General features: G+C 39.0%; 1 protein-coding gene across 2 annotated transcripts; it reads left to right on the forward strand.

Annotated features, from left to right (window-relative positions):
* Positions 1 to 916: 916 nt before the first annotated feature.
* MKS1 (MKS transition zone complex subunit 1) lies at positions 917 to 15,301 on the forward strand. Of its 2 annotated transcripts, XM_026708638.2 has the most exons (18): positions 917 to 1,096; positions 3,444 to 3,562; positions 4,084 to 4,151; positions 5,159 to 5,314; positions 5,912 to 6,009; positions 6,175 to 6,303; positions 7,060 to 7,164; positions 7,274 to 7,382; positions 7,464 to 7,520; positions 8,258 to 8,300; positions 8,752 to 8,814; positions 9,806 to 9,876; positions 10,876 to 10,945; positions 11,669 to 11,776; positions 12,798 to 12,931; positions 13,067 to 13,149; positions 13,456 to 13,553; positions 14,708 to 15,301. In XM_026708638.2, the coding sequence occupies exons 1-18, from the start codon at positions 1,017 to 1,019 to the stop codon at positions 14,833 to 14,835; spliced, it is 1,719 nt and encodes a 572-aa protein (XP_026564423.1). In that variant the 5' UTR covers positions 917 to 1,016; the 3' UTR covers positions 14,836 to 15,301. The 2 variants fall into 2 exon arrangements, with proteins under 2 accessions (XP_026564423.1, XP_087784447.1); XM_087928321.1 differs by lacking the exon at positions 8,752 to 8,814.
* The last annotated feature ends 3,662 nt before the right edge of the window (positions 15,302 to 18,963 follow it).

Below are 18,963 nucleotides of genomic sequence, written 5' to 3' on the forward strand. Positions count from 1 at the left end.
CTTAGGACAGGATCTCTTTAGAGATCTAAAAGTATTATTGCGACGTATGATGGAAAATGGCTTTCACAAGTTCCCTCCATTGCATTTGATGAAGACCAAGGAAGAAGATTGACACATTCTCCGAAATATCAGAGGGCAGGACAAGAAGTGGAACCTTGTTAGACAGATCCAACCTAGAAATAAGGAGATATTTTTTCCATAACAATCAGTGGAACATCTTGCCTCCCAGTGTTGCTGATGGTCCATCATAGGAGGTTTTCAAAAATAAACTGGAAAAACACTTGACCTGGGTGTGTATGATCTGCCTTGAGCAGAAGATTGGACTAGGAAGACCTCTGAAGTCCTTTTCAGCCCTATGATTCTATATGGTTTTATATTCTACAAACCAAAACTTAAATGGCCTCTTCTAAGCCTAGGGGTCTGTAAAAAATGATTATATGACAAACAAAGTGCTTTTTCAAAAAGGCAATTGGACTTTTTTTTTGGGTGGGGGGGGTGTCCTTTGAAAACATTTCTCCTCTCATCCAAAATGCTTCTTCAGTTCTAACTGACTGGTGGGGGATTTCAAAGGAAAACAACCCCCCAAAATTCCAGTTGCTTTTTGGAAAAAACCACCTTGGGACAACCATGACCTGGATAATTTAGTATTTTAGTATTTATTTGATTTGTCAATCGCTTACAAGATACAGGTATAAGAATAAATACAGTTTTGAATACATGAGATAGATACTTATAAGAAAAATAAAAAACAATAGGACAGGGACGGTAGGCACGATTGGTGCGTTTATGAGAACATCTACAGACGTGTGACAAATGCGTCTTGCACAATCGCTTCACTTAATTCTCCCGCGGAGAACGTCAACCCTGGCTTTCCCCACGGAGCTTGGGAACGGTACCACTGAAGCTTTAGAGGCCTCTTCTTTTTCTATATTTATGTTCAGCGCCACCTGGTCGTTTCCATGGAAAAAGCGGCCTAGTCCAGACGCCGCTGCTTTCCTTTTCTCGCTCCGGGAGCGATGGCGGAGACGTCTTGGAACGAAGACACGGGCGGGGCGGTTTACCGATCCCGAGACCCCATCCGTAACCTGCGCCTCAGGTTGGTGCTCCCTTCCCTTCTCTGTCGTGAAATGCCCCGAACTCTTCCCGCGGTTCAAAGTTGCCGCTGCCGCCTCCAGTCCGTTACTCCCAGTCGCCCTTTTGCTTTGCAGCTCGCCCATCAGTCAAACAAATCAGTCTGGAAAAGATCCTGTGGCATCAATATATCTGGTTTCCAAAAGGGAATACCAATATATTTTACTCGGTTTTCTTACAGTAAACTGGTGTAAACGCTCAAAATAACACCTCAAATGCCCCGTAAACGCGCACGGGCGGCAAATCCTGTAATAATGCCCGCCCTCCCCGAGAGAAAAATCGCGGAGGGGCAACTCTAATGTTCGGTAGTATTGAAAGAAGTGTGTTTAAAGCCCATTGTATTATATAATAAGCGTCTTGTCCAATGGCATTTATAATTCACCTCAAGAATGCAGAAATTGTTTTTCCCCCCGAAGTTGGCAGTAGCTTGCATTTATGGGGGTGCATGTTAAAAGTTGAGTTAAAAGACTAAAATGCAAGCTGAGATCTGAGGGTTTGATAACAATGTGCCAAATAAGCAGTAAACAACCACAGCATCAACTGACAGTAACAGGAATGAGAATAAAATAAATGCATAAGACAAGATGCACAAATAACTTAGGGTTAGTGTTCCTGATATAAAATATCAAAAAGAAATAATTTCAGATATGCTACAAAATAATTACAAACATAGCTGCAGTGATATAGAAATAATGTGTAATAATGTGATAAAAATAAATATAAATAAAAATATGTGAAATTACATGCATTTCAGTTATAGTTACTCTCCATTTCGAGATCTATAACAGTTTCTCTTAGGGAACTCATTTTAAAAATATCCTGCAGTTCTAATTAATATAATCAAGGAGTGTAACAGTTACCAAATGCAGAATTCAAAATAAGTTTTTAAACAAAGCAAAATTAATATTAGAATATGTCTACTATGTGCTGCAAAACTATAGACAACTGCTAGAAATCAGCAAATGTTAAGAGTGACTGGTATTACTTAGCTAACATGCAGTTTTTGGAGTTTTACAGTTCTGATATGATAGCTCTAACTAAAATTAATTAACAAAAGTCTTCCTCTATTGCACTTCTATGCATAGAGAAAACGTAGCATCTTGTTTTTTAATCACAACTACTAGATAAAATCCACTGTGCAATATTAATGTTACTGTAAAATCAAAGATAATAAAAAATTAACCTGAAAATCAGGAAAAATATATTTAAAGTACAAGTGCTCAAATGAGAGAACTCACCCCTTAAAATCACTATCATACCTCTGTAAAGAATAACAAAAACCTGTATCCACAGTCCTGGAAAATTAATAATTTAAGAGGAAAATTTAAACATAAACTTTATATCAAAATGTTATTTAATTCAGAAACCATACATTTACTTATTGTCACCAATAAAGGCTCAGATAATAGAAATAGATAATATATGCAGTACTGCTGGAAATGTAATAATTCAGACTTGGTGGAAAATGCCTCCCAATAGAATGAAACAGATTTTAGATTCTGATTTTTCTTTTCTTGCTACTGTTTTTACTGTTAAGCATCACTAACTATATCTTTTTACAAAGTATACTGAAGTAACATTGTACGTAACTGCTCCTGAGATACTTTATACTTTTCATTGGAAATTACACTCAGTTCTTTCTTTAGAAGACAGGCAGACCCAACTCTGGAAGTATTCATTCAATGTCAAAACTGATTTCATATTTTTTAAAAATATGTCTGTTGACTTCAGTTTGGAAAACATTTATGAATTATAATTCTGCATATAGATCTCTGCCACAATTGAACTTTGAATTTCTCTTAAGATCTTAAAATGCTGAATTATGTTTAAGTGGTTAATAAAATTAAGGACAGATTATCTCAGATTAGCTAGAAATTTTTATCTTACTATTTTGATTGAAAATTCTTATTGTTTATTGTAGTTGTCATTGTTAATTTCTGACTTCACCTTATTGATAATTTTAAATTGATTGATTTGTGATTATTTCCATGTATTCTCTTAATTTAATGTTACTGGCAGAATATTAGAGGGATGTTTTTCTTAACATTTTATCGTTTTTATGGTTTGTAAATCCATTTTTTTGTGTTGCTCTTGTTACACATCCATATTCTATTCTTAAATATCTTTTTAAAAAAGTAAAATATTTTTTAAAATTCAGATACTTCCCAACTGATAATGATTAGTAGGGACAAGAGTCTAAATTGAACAGTTATTTGGTGTAATCTTCCTCTGCTTTCCATTTTCCCCCTCAAGCAGCTGACTTTGAATGTCACATTTCAGATGACCAAAAACTATATATACTTTTCTTGCAGGGTTAAAATTCAGCAGGTTACTTCCACTAGCCTTCTACTACAGCAGCTACAGCAATCTTTCTGCCAATCAGGCCAACAGTTCATCGGCTTGTCAACTTTTCAGCCTTACAACTCAGCAAGTGAGTACTCTAAGAACAATGATTTCTGGAAGTCTGGTCAGATCTTAAGACTTAAAACTGCAAAGTCTGATCAGTATAAAACCAAATAATTGAAATATTCTCTTTGTAGATTATGCCTATGGAACCAAGAGATATTTCTATACAATTTTATTTCATTTTTAAACTACCTTTTATTTTGGTGGTCAGGAGATATCATTTACCTTAACAAAATTAATGACCTTGGTCAGTGAGATTGCCTGCTCTCCCCACCATAATTTTCTCATTTCCTGCATTGCTTTTCTTGTTAAGCCTACCAAATTAAACGCTCTATGTGCAATGATTTAGTGTGGCTAACTCCTAAGTTTTTTTGACTTTGGCTTTGATTCTGAATATAAAGACATTCAAAGTAATAAAATGATCATTAGGCCTGCCCAGATGTCATGTATATTGGTAACTAAGAGAAAAATAAATTCTGGGAGAGTTGGAGCATTTCAAGCCATTATTCTTGCCAAGCACAATTTGGAGGCTTGTCTATGTTTCAGGTGGACATGGTCCTGAAGAGGAGAAAGAGGAGGCTGTTATTGGCTGGCAAGAAAAACTCTTCGGTCAAGTAAGTAGATGGGATGATTATCCCACTAATGATTTTAGCAGTTTTCAGTGCTTCTGACAGTGCTTATTCAATTTATTCTTATGTAATCCAGATGGCCGAGCACTGATTGAAATCTAGATTTCCTTCATCCAAGCATAATGTTCTAGCCTCTTGTCCAGACTGATCATGTGCTGTTCCTGCAAATTTATTGTGTGCTGTTCTTGCAAATTTCACATAGATATCTCATAGACTGTTTAACTTCATTCCAAAGGGCTTCTAGCTTGAAAAATATGAAGCCATAAATCATCTAGATTTCAACAATAGGCCTACATTTTTTTCTCAGTCACTGAGGTAAAGGTGTTTTGTTTCAAGTATTCTTAAGCACCAAACCCCTGAACATTTGGGAGTTTGGGATGCATTGAAAATATTTGAAAGAGCCTATTCTGCTTTTAAAACAATTATTTGATGTTCAGAAGGAATTTTGTACATCTTTAACACTCAAAACAATACAAAAGAAAACTTTTTTTATTATCACTTTGAATATCACGGGTATTTTCTTGCCTAGTTGAACTCCCTTGAATAGGGACTCAATTTAACAATATTGTACATCATGCTCATAAGGGCTTTTGCCTTTTCACATTAAATAAAGAAGACAGGCTTCCTTTGTATACTTTCTCATTCAGGTTTTTAGAAACTAATGGCTCAGTCTAAAGGTAGAAATGTTTGGACTACTTTCAACCTATTTTGTTGAATTGTAGCCTTGGTGAAACATTTTGTCCAAACTGTGTCCCTTTGTTTCTCATACTTCACCTTCAGTGCACCTATTCAGATATGAGAAATTAAATTAGATATGAGTTCTGCAGAATTTAGTGTCTTGTTATTGTGATTTGCTCATCTAACAAATCCAACTATTTGTCTGTTTTTTGCTGGGACCTGTGCTTTACTGATACTGTAGTTCCATAGGTGGAAGATTTTGTAGGGAGGGCTTTGTTATACAAGCAACAATTGTTTTTTTCTACTCTATTTAGTTTGAGGTTGATCTTTACCAGAATCAGTCTGCCTGCCAGAGCCCACTTGACCGACAATACCATCAGGATATCCTAAAATTGGAAGAGTTGGGAGGTCGAAAGAATAAGCGGATCTTCACCTACACAGACCATGACCACTTCACCAACCTAGAAGAGGTACTAGGTTTTTAACAGAGATGGAAATAGGTTGGAGATGGGATGATTGACCCAGAGTCCATTCTTTATGTCAGCATGAATGATAGGAAGAGAGGAATTATTCCTACTAGCTAATATGAAGTAATGTAAAATATGTTTATAATCCTTAAGTAATAATTAATATTGTTAATTGCAAATATAATTCCTTGGCTTAGAGAATAAAGTTCAGACAGATAGTAGCATCTTGGTAATCTTGGCAAATTCCTTCAAAACTAGACAGGCTTATATCATTGTGAAGTTTGGATGGAAGATCACCAGGAAAGCCCAGAACAGTTGGAAGTGGGAAAAAGATATTGAAAGATTGCAATACCAAATCACTTTCATATTACTGCCAAGAAAGCATGTACAGTAATTAGCAGGTGTTCAATTCTGGTGTAGTGTTTCTCAACCTTAGAAACTTTAAAATGCTTTCCCTTGATGGGCTGCCACTGGAGCCTTTGCTGTCTGCTTTGTACCAAAAGTATTACTAAAAAGATATTTCCCTGGGTTGAATGGAACCACTTAGCTCACATTATTCCTGTTTAAATGAGTATAACAAGCTCTCTTCTTACATTCCAGCATGGTCAGAAAATGACCACTTCTGACAAGGAAGTGCCTTCGTATTTGGCAGAAATGATGGCTAATGTGAGGAGGAGGAGACAAGAACGCAGGCCAGTGTAAGTGCAGCCATGGACAGTGCTTTTGCTGTACAAATCTCTTGGATTTGAGCAGGGAAAGATTTTGATCCACCCTGGCATTCCATAGCTCTTCTATACGTTCTGCCAAAGCAGAAGGAAACCTGCTTCACTATAAGCAACAATCTCCTTTGCCCTTCTTGGCAGAGAAGGAAACATCCTGAAATCCCGAATTATCACCTGGCAGCCTTCAGAAGAATTCATCAAGAACAACCATGTCCTTAATACTCCTGTGCAGACCATGTATATTATGGGGGACCTAGGACCCCAAGGCAAGTAAGTTTGTGTGTCTATGCACCAAAGCTTTGCAGCCTCATTGATTTTTCTCAGTGCCCCCCAAGTTCCAAGAAGTGTTTGAAATGGAACAAAAGTCATTAGCACTCCTTGATATAGAACTGAAGGTGACAGCTGCATGAGAACAGTGTCCCACATGTTACCATTTCTGGGGATTTTTTCTCTAGAATAAATTTGTGTTGAGAGGGTAGCAAAAACCAAGACTGTGCTAAAGAGATATAATAATCCCTGCTATATTTTAACCACGTGATGAAGTATCAAGTGAATGAAATCCTTTCTGGCCTAGAATTCAGGTATGGATCAAATTCATTGCAGTCCAGAACAGTGGTGGTGCAGTGGTTGGAATGCAGTACTGCAGGCTACTGACTGCCAGCTGTCTGCAATTTGGCAGATCGAATCTCACCAGGCTCAAGGTTGATTCAGCCTTCCATCCTTCTGAGGTCGGTAAAATGAGGACTCAGATTGTCGAGGGCAATATGCTGACTCTGTAAACTACTCAGAGAGGGCTGTTAAAGTGCTGTGAAGTAGTATATAAGTCTAAGTGCTGGTACTAGAATGGCATAGAAGCTCTCCAGTATTTCAAAACCATCTTCTATGTCTTAGGGTTTTCCTTTGGTTCTGGATCTGGGATTTACATAACATTGTTCTGTATGTTCAGACACATCTGAATGTATCTTGTACTTGCCAGTATTTAAACCCTGAGAAGCAAGTCATGTTTTTATAATGATTTCTCCGTAGGCTTGGTTGCAAGGAGTATGAGTATGTTCTCTGCATGATCAGGGTAGATGGCAATGGAGTCATCACAATCAAGCCAGATTTTACAGGCACAAAAGGGCCTTACAGGTGAGCAGCACTTAGAGTCCTTTGGTCTCTGGAAATGAATTGGAGTCAAGGGGCAATCTCAGGTCAATTGTACAGATCTTTTGTCTGAGTTGAGTTTGGCTCCCCGAAGGATTGAGCTGGAAGGGGAGAAGCGGGAAATGTGGAAATTCACTCTAGAGAATGCCTCAGCCACAGTGGAAGAGAAGGAGGAAGCGCGGGAACAACGTGTCTTCAAGGATGTAAGAACTCTTATCTTTTGGGGCCTAAATTTGTAAAAGGGGTATGTGTCTTATTTTCTGACTGTATCTTTCATTCTTTAGTTGTACAGCCGACATAAAGAGTACCTCAATGGACTTGTTGGATCTGACTTTGAGATGGTAAATGACTTCTTTTTGCACCAGATATGTCTGCTTTACTTTGTAACTATTGACCCCAATCTTAACTCGTTCAGGACCAAACCTCAGGGCCTCACAATCTGGTTCTATTTTTAGTGGAAAAAGTGTCAGGTTGGTGGAATTTGGAGTTCTGCTTTGTAATATATTACCACAACATTCATGATCAGTTACCATGGTTGGAAACAAACCTTTTACATGGTTTGAGCAATAGGTAAAGTTCCTGCAATTTGCAGGTTGTGTTGCAATAGTGATTTTTTCCTAGAGAGGGAAAAAGGCAGGGGTGGGCTGCTGGGGGTTCACAGAGGTTTGGGAGAACTTCTAGCTAAGATTCTGCACAGTTCGGAGAACCTCCAAATCCCACTCCTGGCTGGCCCCGCCCACCCCGCCCCTCCCAGGAGTCCCCACGCAACCTGTTTTGGATGCAGGTAAGTGCAGGGTGCACACGGAGGCTTGGGGAGGGCGAAAAATGGGCCTCCCGGAAGTTCAGGGAGGCTGGAAACGGGCCCGTTTCTAGTTTCCAGAGAGCCTCCGGAGCCCAGGGAGGCCGTTTTTGCCCTCCCGGAAGCTTGAAGAAAGCCTCCAGAGCCCGGGGAGGGCAAAAACACCACCCACGCCATGGTGCAGGAAGCCAACTAGGCTTTAAAAAATCCAACCAACAGAAACTCTAATGTAGAGCTGCAGTTTTTCTGCTGGGTAACATTCATTCTTTCCTCTTGCAGACTGCTCCTGGTATTTTCCGACTTTTTGTTAATGGTGAAATAGGTACGGTAGCCTTTTATTCTTAGAGGAGTTTTTCTTTTTCCTCCTTCCACATTCAACCCAAGATTGATCCCCAGGCATATTAAGGGTCAAACTGTAACTGGAAGCCTGTGCTTGCCCTATGAAACTGTGTGACAGCGTGGAGGAAATTGTGATCCTGCTAACTAATTTATACCTCTTGTAGTTCTGTATTTAGTTTTGTGGTTTCCCTAATACTGATTTAGGTGCCTTTTTGTTATTAGGAAAAATGCTTACATTTTCAGTTAGTAAGTGATCTAGAATTGTGATTTAACTAAAATATCCTACAAGTTTGATTAGCCAGCTCACTCAGGTTTTATTTTAAGTCTCTTTAGTAAGGTGTGTGCACCTTCATAGGACTGGGCAGCTTGGTTAAGAATAAGATAAAAGGCCCAGAGAATAAGGCTTTATTACAGTGTTTCCTTTTCTTTCCTAGTTTCAGCCCAGGGTTATGAATACAACAATCTGTACATACATTTCTTCTTGGAACTGCCCAGCTGTGAGTAGTACAAATTGGGCCCTTAGGATTGGGAGGAAGATACAGTATGGCGTCTACCACATACCGTTTTTGTAGAAATGTGTATCCTCCTGGAGAGTTGCTTCTATCAAAGAAATAATTGAAACAATACAGGGATTCACTTGCCACAGTAAATCAAGCATCTCCTTGAACCTACCCTCTTGTTTTTTGAAGACGTATATTCCCCAAAACTCCTTTCCCTAAAATCCAGCCCTAAGATACCGATGGACAATCAGTACCAGGTCCAATCTCATAATGAGAGCCAGAAAAAAATCCTTCTGTCTTCCTTCTCCACCCACTTACCTACCAGTTGCATCGCACACTTCACTCTTCAAGATCACAAACCTAACAGAAGTATGGCTAATAACATAAGGTAGCATTGTTTTTATAATGCTAGAGTCATTTTAATCCTAAGTGTGCATGATTCAAAGTAAAGAAAAGGAAAAGGGTCAAATATTTTTAAGGCATCTACAAGTATCTTTCCATATTGTTCCATATTAGTATATCTTAAAGAAATTCTAATGGTTTTGAAAAAAAAACAGGTAGTCTTTGCATAACAACCAATTGCTTAATGACCAAAGTTACAACAGTCCTCTGAAAAGATACTTACAACCCGATTGCAGAGTTCCAAGTGCAGCACATACACACTCACCATGACCATGATTTTTAGCATATTTGCTAGATTCTGATGTTAACTTTCTGTGGATTCATTTAATCACTGTTGAATCCTCTTAACAACTGCCGCATCCAACAACCGTGGTATTTCCTTAATGACTGCTGCATAAAATGTGGCTTGGTCATATGCTGACCAGCTTAGCAACCACCATGATGTAAGACTGTAATTCCCGGCTCAATTACAGTCATTCATCAAGAACTACGTGGTATCCAGTGAAAGGGTGTCTGGTTTTGGAGCAGAGGTTTTGTCCTCTTGCTGTCTTCTCAGCAGTCCTAAAAGCTTCTATTTTCTTTCTAGGCTGGTCATGTCCCCCATCTCAACTACTCTCTGGAATGACACAGACTTGCACTAGCAAAGTACACGGCAAAGTATGTTTAAGATGGTTCATTTGTGAGGGAGGGGGGCTCTTTGCAGAGTCACAGTGTTTAATGCCAGTTTTGAGGCACATTTTTCTTTCGTACTTTGATGAATAGCAGACTTACATGCCTCTGGAATGCAATTCTTGCTATGGATTTTAGTTTTCTGATTCTCCAAATATTTCAGAGCTAAGTTTTAGTAGAGCCTTCTTCAGCTTACTCCTTTAATTCTTAAATGTTTTGTACCACCAAATTGTTGAGATTTCTTAATGATATATATTAAATTTTGTTGAACCTTAGTTGGCCCATACATAGTCACAGATTCAACTGGAATGCCCAGGGAATAAGAATTATGAGACTTTTAGTCTAGGATGGCCACCAGAATCACAACTGCAAGAGGGGCAACTATACAAAATGATATAATTTTTTAAAAGATAAAAATAAAAATCAAATCTGGAGAACAGATTGGAGAAGATCTTCAAGCATGTAGACAAATATTTGGAAATATTTGGACACCCCCCTGGACTAAATGAATTCTTCAGTGTTGGCACAAAACCAGTGGAGTCAATTCTATTGGTCTAAAGCAGGGGTGTCACACTCACATCGTCACAGCAGTGTCACGTGACATATTGGGAGTTTTTTTCCCCTTCGCTAAACCAGGCGTGGGCGTGGGCCAGTCATGACGCATCCAGCGTGATAGCCCTGGTCTAAAGCCTGGATTAGTCTTCTCCATCATCAGGGAATATATGCCTCTGTCATTTGGAGACAGTTGCATAGCTGTTGCAGTTATACATCTGCGAATCCTACGCTTATCCATCAATCTTTTCACAGCATATATAGGAGCAACACTTGGGCACAGTTGCAGGCAACTCTAAATCAAGCTTAAGTCACATCCCTCTTGAGGGCATATTTGCTTGTTTTCTTATCCTATTATACACACAAACACACACACGGTTGTTCTGTTCCCTACTGCCCCATGTAAAAGCTGATACTACTATTTTTCATTCCCAGCATCACGTGGCTTTTTTTTCCTTCCCATTTACCCTGGAGATGTTCTTCACCCAAGAGGATGACTTGGAAGGTGAGTCATGCCATTGTGCGTGAGAAAGAAGTTCAGAAGTGATTCTGCTCTAATGGATTTGAATATTTTGTCCATTTGGTGGGATTGGTTGGACTGTCACATTGGAGTCACAGGGATTTAATTTATGGGGTGTAGTTCTCTGGAACATTCTCTAGCTTGTGAATGCACAATTTCTTCTAGACTGAAGTTGATATTTAGCCTTTGGGAGGTATACCACCATCATTACCACCCCTAAGATTGTTAGTGACAAACAAAAATTATATTTAAAAATTGAACACGTATTAAAATTTAATTGCAGCTAAATGTAATTAATCTGATCACTCTCCACTTATATATTCACTCACCTTCTCCAATATTAAAAATTACAAATTGGTTACAACTTTTGAAGATTTGTCAGAACTGAAGCCACGGTTTCAAGGGACTATAGATAGCCTTGAAACCTCCAATTGTACATTTCTGCTGTAGAAAAAAAACCTCTACAGTAATGGGTGGGACCTGCAGGAGAATAGGATGTGTTGCATAGCTTGTATTCATTTCAATGAGCACTTGCAACTATGTCAGAGGATTGTGCCCCTGAGCAATGGTTTTTTCTGGTTCTAGTGGAAAGCTGCATTTCAACATCCCTCCATCAGCAGAATTGCCCTACTGTTGACCCTGGAATAAAACATGACATTGATGCGAGTCTGGCTGGTGTCTTATTCATTGTCTTCCTTCCTCTTATAGGTTCCCTCCCTGAGTGGCCTGTCCTGTACTTTGAGGTTCTTTCCTTGGATTTCTGGCATAGGTACCGTGTTGAAGGCTATGGGTTTGTAGTGCTGCCAGCAACGCCAGGTAAAAGACAGCGGTAGAACTGAACTTGTATTGGTGCAACGCATGAGGCAGATTTGTTTATTTATTTTTATTTATTTATTTGATTTGCTGTACATAACCGCTTTTATGGTGATTTACATAAAATCAAAATACATTTTTATTTTTTTACTTGCCTCTAGTACGTTCATCATACATTTTAGTACTAGGTGTTCTTCTGATTAGCTGTAGTTAAGAAAAGTCTTATTTTCTTTAATTGCTGGAATTCTAGAAACTTTTTTAAAGAGGGCATGCTCTTAGCATTTAAGATGGCAAGCGTACAGTAGATACTTTCTTCATCATGCCTTTCTATCATTCTGCTAGCAGACTCACATTCCTACTGATTGGTGAAATTTCCTGGGTGTTTTGGGGCATTTGTCCTTTGCTGCTGTTCAGTTTAACACATTAGGAGGAAATTAACATACAACAATTTTTTTTTTGGGGGGGGGGCAGATGATTTAAGGTTTAGAAGGATTGCTTTCCTTCCATTCAAATGGGATAATATATCCTTGGTAAAAGATTAATGCACCAAGTGATGTGAACATCTCCTATGGTCACTGCCAAGAGATGAACAAATTTGCCGAGTTTGTACATTGTGCTAAGCTGTAATGTGGTTGTTTGGATTTGTCTTAATATGATACAAACATAGTCATTGCATTATATAAACTATGATTTATAGTCCATAAGCCACCCACAGTCACTCTGTGCCTGAGACGTCACATAAGCCAGCAAATATATAAATAAAATTTCATGTGTGAAAGAAGTATTATGGCAGCTTTTACAAGCCATGAAAATCTATTATCAGCTTCTCTTATCTATTGTAGAGTATCTCTAAATTTTCCTTTGCTTGTAGTACACACTTCCTATGTCTTGCATTTCACTACAACTTTTATATTGTGATCTCAGTGGCTAACGTACTGGTAGTGGGCATGCATGTTCTCAGTAGGCTTTTGATTTTTTTCCCCCATATTTCCTGGCATCAATTCTGTTCAACCTGATGATTCAGGGGTTCACACTCTGTCTGTTTCTACATGGCGTCCTGTGGAGTTGGGCACCATTTCAGAACTACGGAGGTTTTTCATTGGGGGATCTCCAGAGCTTGAGGATATAACCTACACCAAAGTGCCAAGTACTTTCACAGTGAGTGCCTGCCTCCCCGTGCCCACCCACATTTTCTTCAAAGCATTTTGGTCCAGAATTTGACAGATTTACTGAGAAAGAAGGATGAAAACTCAGATAGGACTTCCTCTAAACTGATGCTTATCTTCTGTGCAGGGTGATCGTCTCAGCCGTTTTGGTTTTCGTTCTGAAACAACAGGGAGTGTCACTTTCCGGCTGAACTGCCTGCAGCAGTCCAAGTAAGATTTTCTCTTCACTAGAGAGACAATTTCTGGACATTCTGAACATGCATAGGGAAGAGAATCTCTTTCCTTCTGTATATAAAGAGGTTTCAGCAAAAAGTGGCTTCCGTTATCAGCTTGGTTGTCTGCCTTTGGATTCAAATGCCTAATTTTGATATTCTCACAGATGCAAACGTAAGGAAGCACATATATAGTTCTTGCTTACTGATCACTTATTTAAAGTTGCAACAACACCGAACAATAGTACTTATGACTAGTCCTCAAAATTTAAAAGTTCTAAGTTTAAAACTTATTTCATGGCAGAGCTTTTCTGGAGTCCAGCTCCATGAAGAAACGCATGCGGAGTGTTCTGGATCGATTAGGAAACTTCAGTCAGCAAAGTTCCCTTTATAATGTTTTAGGTAAGGCTTTTGACACAAAAGCAGGTAAGGTTTTTTTTTTGCGCAAAGCAGAACTATTTGGATCTTGGTCATTACAATTCCCCTATCAGGAGAGATTGCAATATTTGGTCTTTTTTAGAAGGTAGATAAAAGGGACATGACTGAAATGTCACACAATTATGCATGGCGCAGTTAAAGTGGACAAGAAGCTATTTTCCTCTTCCTAAAATTCTAGAACCAGAGGTCACCCAATTAATTTGAATCCTGGAAGAATCAGGATAGACAAAAGGAAATATTAATGCATAATTACATTTTGAAATTTGCTACTGTGAGATAGATATGTTGTTGGCTACCAAATAAGGTGACTTCAGAAATGGGTTAGATGAAATCATGGGATGAAAGTCCAAGGGGCTAATGATTAGCAGCCTTGATGGTAGTGTAACTGCTTTAAAGGCCATCTGCTGGGAAACTAGTGGGCTTCCTTGTGTCCTGCGTTGGTCACTGTGATAACAGACTGATGGACCAGGGGTCCAATCATGCAGGGCACTGTTTTTGTTCTTAGGATTCTCGATGGCCATTTTATGCATTTTAATTCTAAATTGTTTCATCATTTATTTCAATGTATGGTAGTGGTTTCTTTAAAACGCCCAAATTAATAGGTGGTTATTCATTTTTTTATTAAAGATGAACAAGTCTTCTAATTAAATATTGTTTTAAATTATTTTGAACATCATTTAAAGAGGATAGTGTTTTATCTATTTAATGAAAAAACATGCGGCATTCTGTTTCTTACTTGAAAAACTCAGATTTGCCAGAGGAGTAATATTCTATATATATATTTTTAAGTTTAAAATAACTTTGTATACCCAGTTCTTTTTTTAAAAACAAATTTTTTTTTGTTCTTCTGGGTGGTGTGTAAGAACAAGGGAGTAAGGGGAATTCAAAATCATTGTTTTGTTTTTGCACAATACATTTTCTTTTCTCCCACAGAGCTATTAGAAATTAGACATACTTTCTAACCTGCATAATGTATTCAACTCATCACATGCTTTGAATACTTCAGCATGGGATTTCGGTTAAAAAATCTAGAAGGAAGGAGTGGGCAGGAAGGGGAACTAGCTGACTGTGCAGGTTGAACCATCCCCTAACCATCATGTCTGTTCTCTTTGTTGCAGAGGCTTTCCAACGGGCTCGTCAACGGATGCAGGAAGCCCGGGAAAGCCTTCCTCAAGATTTAATTCGTACTTCAGCCTCTGAAGCTCACAATGATGAAAGCATCATCAAGCAGCCTGCTGCCTTCTAAGATGTTCTCCACCAGTGTTTCTCAGCCTCAGCCACTTGAAGACACGTGGACTTCAACTCTCAGAATTCCCCAGCCAGCTCTACGCCTTGGGTTCTCACCTTTGCTTTTGCAACTTATCAGGGAGTCCTGAACCTCAGTTTGAATCTGGGGGTGGGCCATGTGATGCTGGACATAGGTGCTTGGACTGCTGTTTCTTCAAAGGATTTGACAGAAACCTCAATTTTTCTCCCTTTCTTCACACAAGATCATGAGATTACAAAACATTCTATGCCTTAGGAAGGCAACCAGTACAGTATTTTATTTTGTGTACATGGATGTGTTTTTGTACCTAAGTGTATGTATAATTATATACAGTATACATAAACACACCATAACACCCACAAACATGCACACACACAAATATACATATTGTATCTGCACTCTGTTTATAACAAGGGACAATTAAAACAATGATATTTCAATATTACTATTTGTAAAGAGGTTTATTTCTTAGAAAAACAACTTAAGAAAAAGTTTCTTTCCTTCCAGTAAACTATAGAACAAGGATGCTACTGGTACATTGCATTTTTGTCTCCATCCTTTATCTTCTATGCATAACCAAAATTGCCTTGAATTCAAGCAAAGGGTACAAAATAGCTGGGAAGTTGTGGGCTCCATTTCAGGTGGTGCTGCCACCTGTGAATCTCCTAATGACTCATGCAGGGATTGGGGCTGTGAAATTCCTGCTACCAGCTTCCTAGGATTCTTGTAGGAAGGAAAGGATAGGATAGGATAGGATAGGATAGGATAGGATAGGATAGGATAGGATAGGATAGAATAGAATAGAATACAGGTGAAAGTTGAAAAATTAGAATATCGTGCAAAAGTTCATTTATTTCAGTAATGCAACTTAAAAGGTGAAACTAATAGATGAGATAGACTCACTACATGCAAAGCAAGATAGTTCAAGCTGTGATTTGTCATAATTGAGATGATTATGGCTTACAGCTCATGAAAACCCCAAATCCACAATCTCAGAAAATTAGAATATTACATGCAATCAATAAAACAAGGATTGTACATAGAACAATATCGGACCTCTGAAAAGTAGAAGCATGCATATGTACTCAGTACTTGGTTTGGGCCCCCTTTGCAGCAATTACTGTCTCAATGAGGCGTGGCATGGAAGCTATCAGCCTGTGGCACTGCTGAGGTGTTATGGAAGATCAGGATGCTTCAATAGTGGCCTTCAGCTCTTCTGCATTGTTCAGTCTCATATCTCTCATCTTTCTCTTGGCAATGCCCCATAGATTCTCCATGGGGTACAGGTCAGGAGAATTTGCTGGCCAATCAAGCACAGTAATCCCACGATCATTGAACCAGGATTTGGTGATTTTGGCAGTGTGGGCAGGTGCCGAGTCCTGCTGGACACTGAAGTCAGCATCCCCATAAAGCTCGTCTCTGGGAGGAAGCATGAAGTGCTCCAAAAATCTGCTGGTAGACGGCTGTGTTGACCCTGGACTTAATGAAGCACGGTGGCCCAACACCAGCAGATGACATGGCTCCCCAAATCAACACAGACTGTGGAAACTTCACACTGGACTTCAAGCATCTTGCAGTGTGTGCCTCTCCATTCTTCCTCCAGATTCTCAGTCCTTGGTTTCCAAATGAGATGCAAAAATTGCTCTCATCAGAAAAGAGGACTTTGGACCACTGAGCAGCAGACCAGGTCTGTTTTTCTTTAGCCCAGGTAAGACGCTTCTGTCATTGTTGTTCAGGAGTGGCTTGACAAGAGAAATACGACATTTGAAGCCCATGTCCAGGATCCGTCTATGTGTGGTGGCTCTTGATGCACTGACTCTAGCCTCAGTCCACTCCTTGTGAAAGTCCCCAACACTTTTGAATGGCCTTTTCCTGACAGTCCTCTCCAGGCTGCGGTCATCCCTGCTGCTTGTGCACCTTTTTCTTCCACACCTTTCCCTCCCACATAACTTTCTATTAATGTGCTTTGATACAGCACTTTGGGAACATCCAACTTCTTTTGCAATTACCTTTTGAGGCTTTCCCTCCTTATGGAGGGTGTCATTGATGGTTTTCTGCACAACTGTCAGGTCAGTGGTCTTTCCCATGATTGTGATGCCTACTCAACCAGACTGAGAGACCATTTAAAGGCTCGGGAACCCTTTGCAGGTGTTATGTCTTAATTAGCTGATTAGAGTGGGATACTTTGAGCCTAGACTATTGAATCTTTTCACAATATTCTAATTTTCTGAGATTGTGGATTTGGGGTGTAAGCCATAATCATCTCAATTATGACAAATCACAGCTTGAACTATCTTGCTTTGCATGTAATGAGTCTATCTCATATATTAGGTTCACCTTTTAAGTTGCATTACTGAAATAAATGAACTTTTGAATGATATTTTAATTTTTCGAGTTTCACCTGTAGAATAGAATAGAATAGAATAGAATAGAATAGAATAGAATAGAATAGAATAGAATAGAATAGAATAGAATAGAATTCTTTATTGGCCAAGTGTGATTGGAGACACAAGGAATTTGTCTTGGTGCAAAGGATTTCCAAGTTGCTTTCCTGATTTGCTGCTAATCCCCTTACTGTTTGGACTCGTCCCTTTGTTTACATTCAAATTTTTAATTAGTTTATCAAAATATAAACTACAGAAATACAAAGAAAAATGAAAATAGGGGAGGGAAAGGGAAGGGGAAAAAATACCGTATAAGGCAAGGGTCTTCAAACTTGGCAAGTTTAAGACTTATGGACTTCAACTCCCAGAATTACTGAGCTAACATGACTGGAGGAGGAATTCTGGGAATTTGAAGTCCATAAGTCTTAAAGCTGTCAAGTTTAAAGACCCCTGGTATAAGGTAAAGGGAAAAAGCAAAAACAACAACCCAGTAGAATAAGGTAATAACATACAACCTCAACTTTTTACTTTTACATAATAGCGTACACTAAACATTCGACAACAAACTATTGCCAACTTCAAAACAGATTGGGCCTGTTGCAGCCATTTTCTCCGTTTCTCAGCTTGACACACTTTGGGGGCGGTGGGAGGGAGCTTTAGAATATCAGACCAGACATCAACAACTTTCTATCTCATGGGAACAAGATCATCCTACCAGTACTGGCCAGAGACTGGAAGAGGTTACTAAGGAGATGTCAGAACATCTAATTGGACAACGTGACCTGTGACGAGGAAAGGAGCTGTCTAATCTTTAATTGTACTGAAAGCATGGGAAATAGCCAGAGCTGGTTTGTTTTTCAACTGCCAAAATGTTGTACTCAACAAAGCAGTTCTCTGAGAAAGTTAAAAGTCTCAGAGTTGCTGAATTGGTTGGGTTCGTTACTTGGAACCTATCTAATCAACAAAGCCCAAAATCAAAGTTTCAGTTTTTTTCCACCTCGACCACAAAGTCCAAAAGTGGTTTCCAAGTAGAAACAAAGTTAATGGAATTCTTTTCTCTAATCAAAGTAGTCAATTTAACTATCTTGGTTAACACCATTAATATTTGTAGCCATTTGCCAATGTGGGAATCAAAGTATCTATTTTTGTGCACAGAGTATTCTTGCTGTCAGCATATGTAATATCAAAGTTATATATAGATTTTAAATTCTGTATCCCTTAAGCCCAAAAGAAAAGTATCTGGTTTTATCTTTATATTCACTTTAAGAATCTTCTGTATTAAAATGTGAATCTTGCTCCAATATTTCTTTGCTGGCTCTCTTCCTTGACATGGTTGATATGAATGAACCAAGGGCTCCCAGGTTTCCAGTGATGTCACAGAGCTCTTTGAAGGTTGTTGTTCCATTGACCAAGGTCAACTGGAACTTGTCTCTGGGACACACTGTTCCTGGTCCATCTCAGCCATTAGCCACCCTTTAGGACTTCTCTGTCTTTGGGAATGATCAAGGCAAGATCTGAACATTCAACCCAGAACAAAGTGAGCTGGATGGGGGATCCCTGCAAGAACCTTGCCAGGTGGGAGGGAGGTCTATACAATTTTCCTGCCATGTCATTTGCCATTTCTGAAACTTCACTCTTGAGGCATGACAACCTATCCAGACTAGTGCTTGGCTTGCTTTATACATCATGGTACAGCCTAATTCCAAGTTGTTAAAATGCAGCC

Source organism: Pseudonaja textilis, chromosome 1, assembly GCF_049901715.1.
Source record: "Pseudonaja textilis isolate UNSWEBS1 chromosome 1, rPseTex1.2, whole genome shotgun sequence".
Lineage (NCBI taxonomy): Eukaryota > Metazoa > Chordata > Lepidosauria > Squamata > Elapidae > Pseudonaja > Pseudonaja textilis.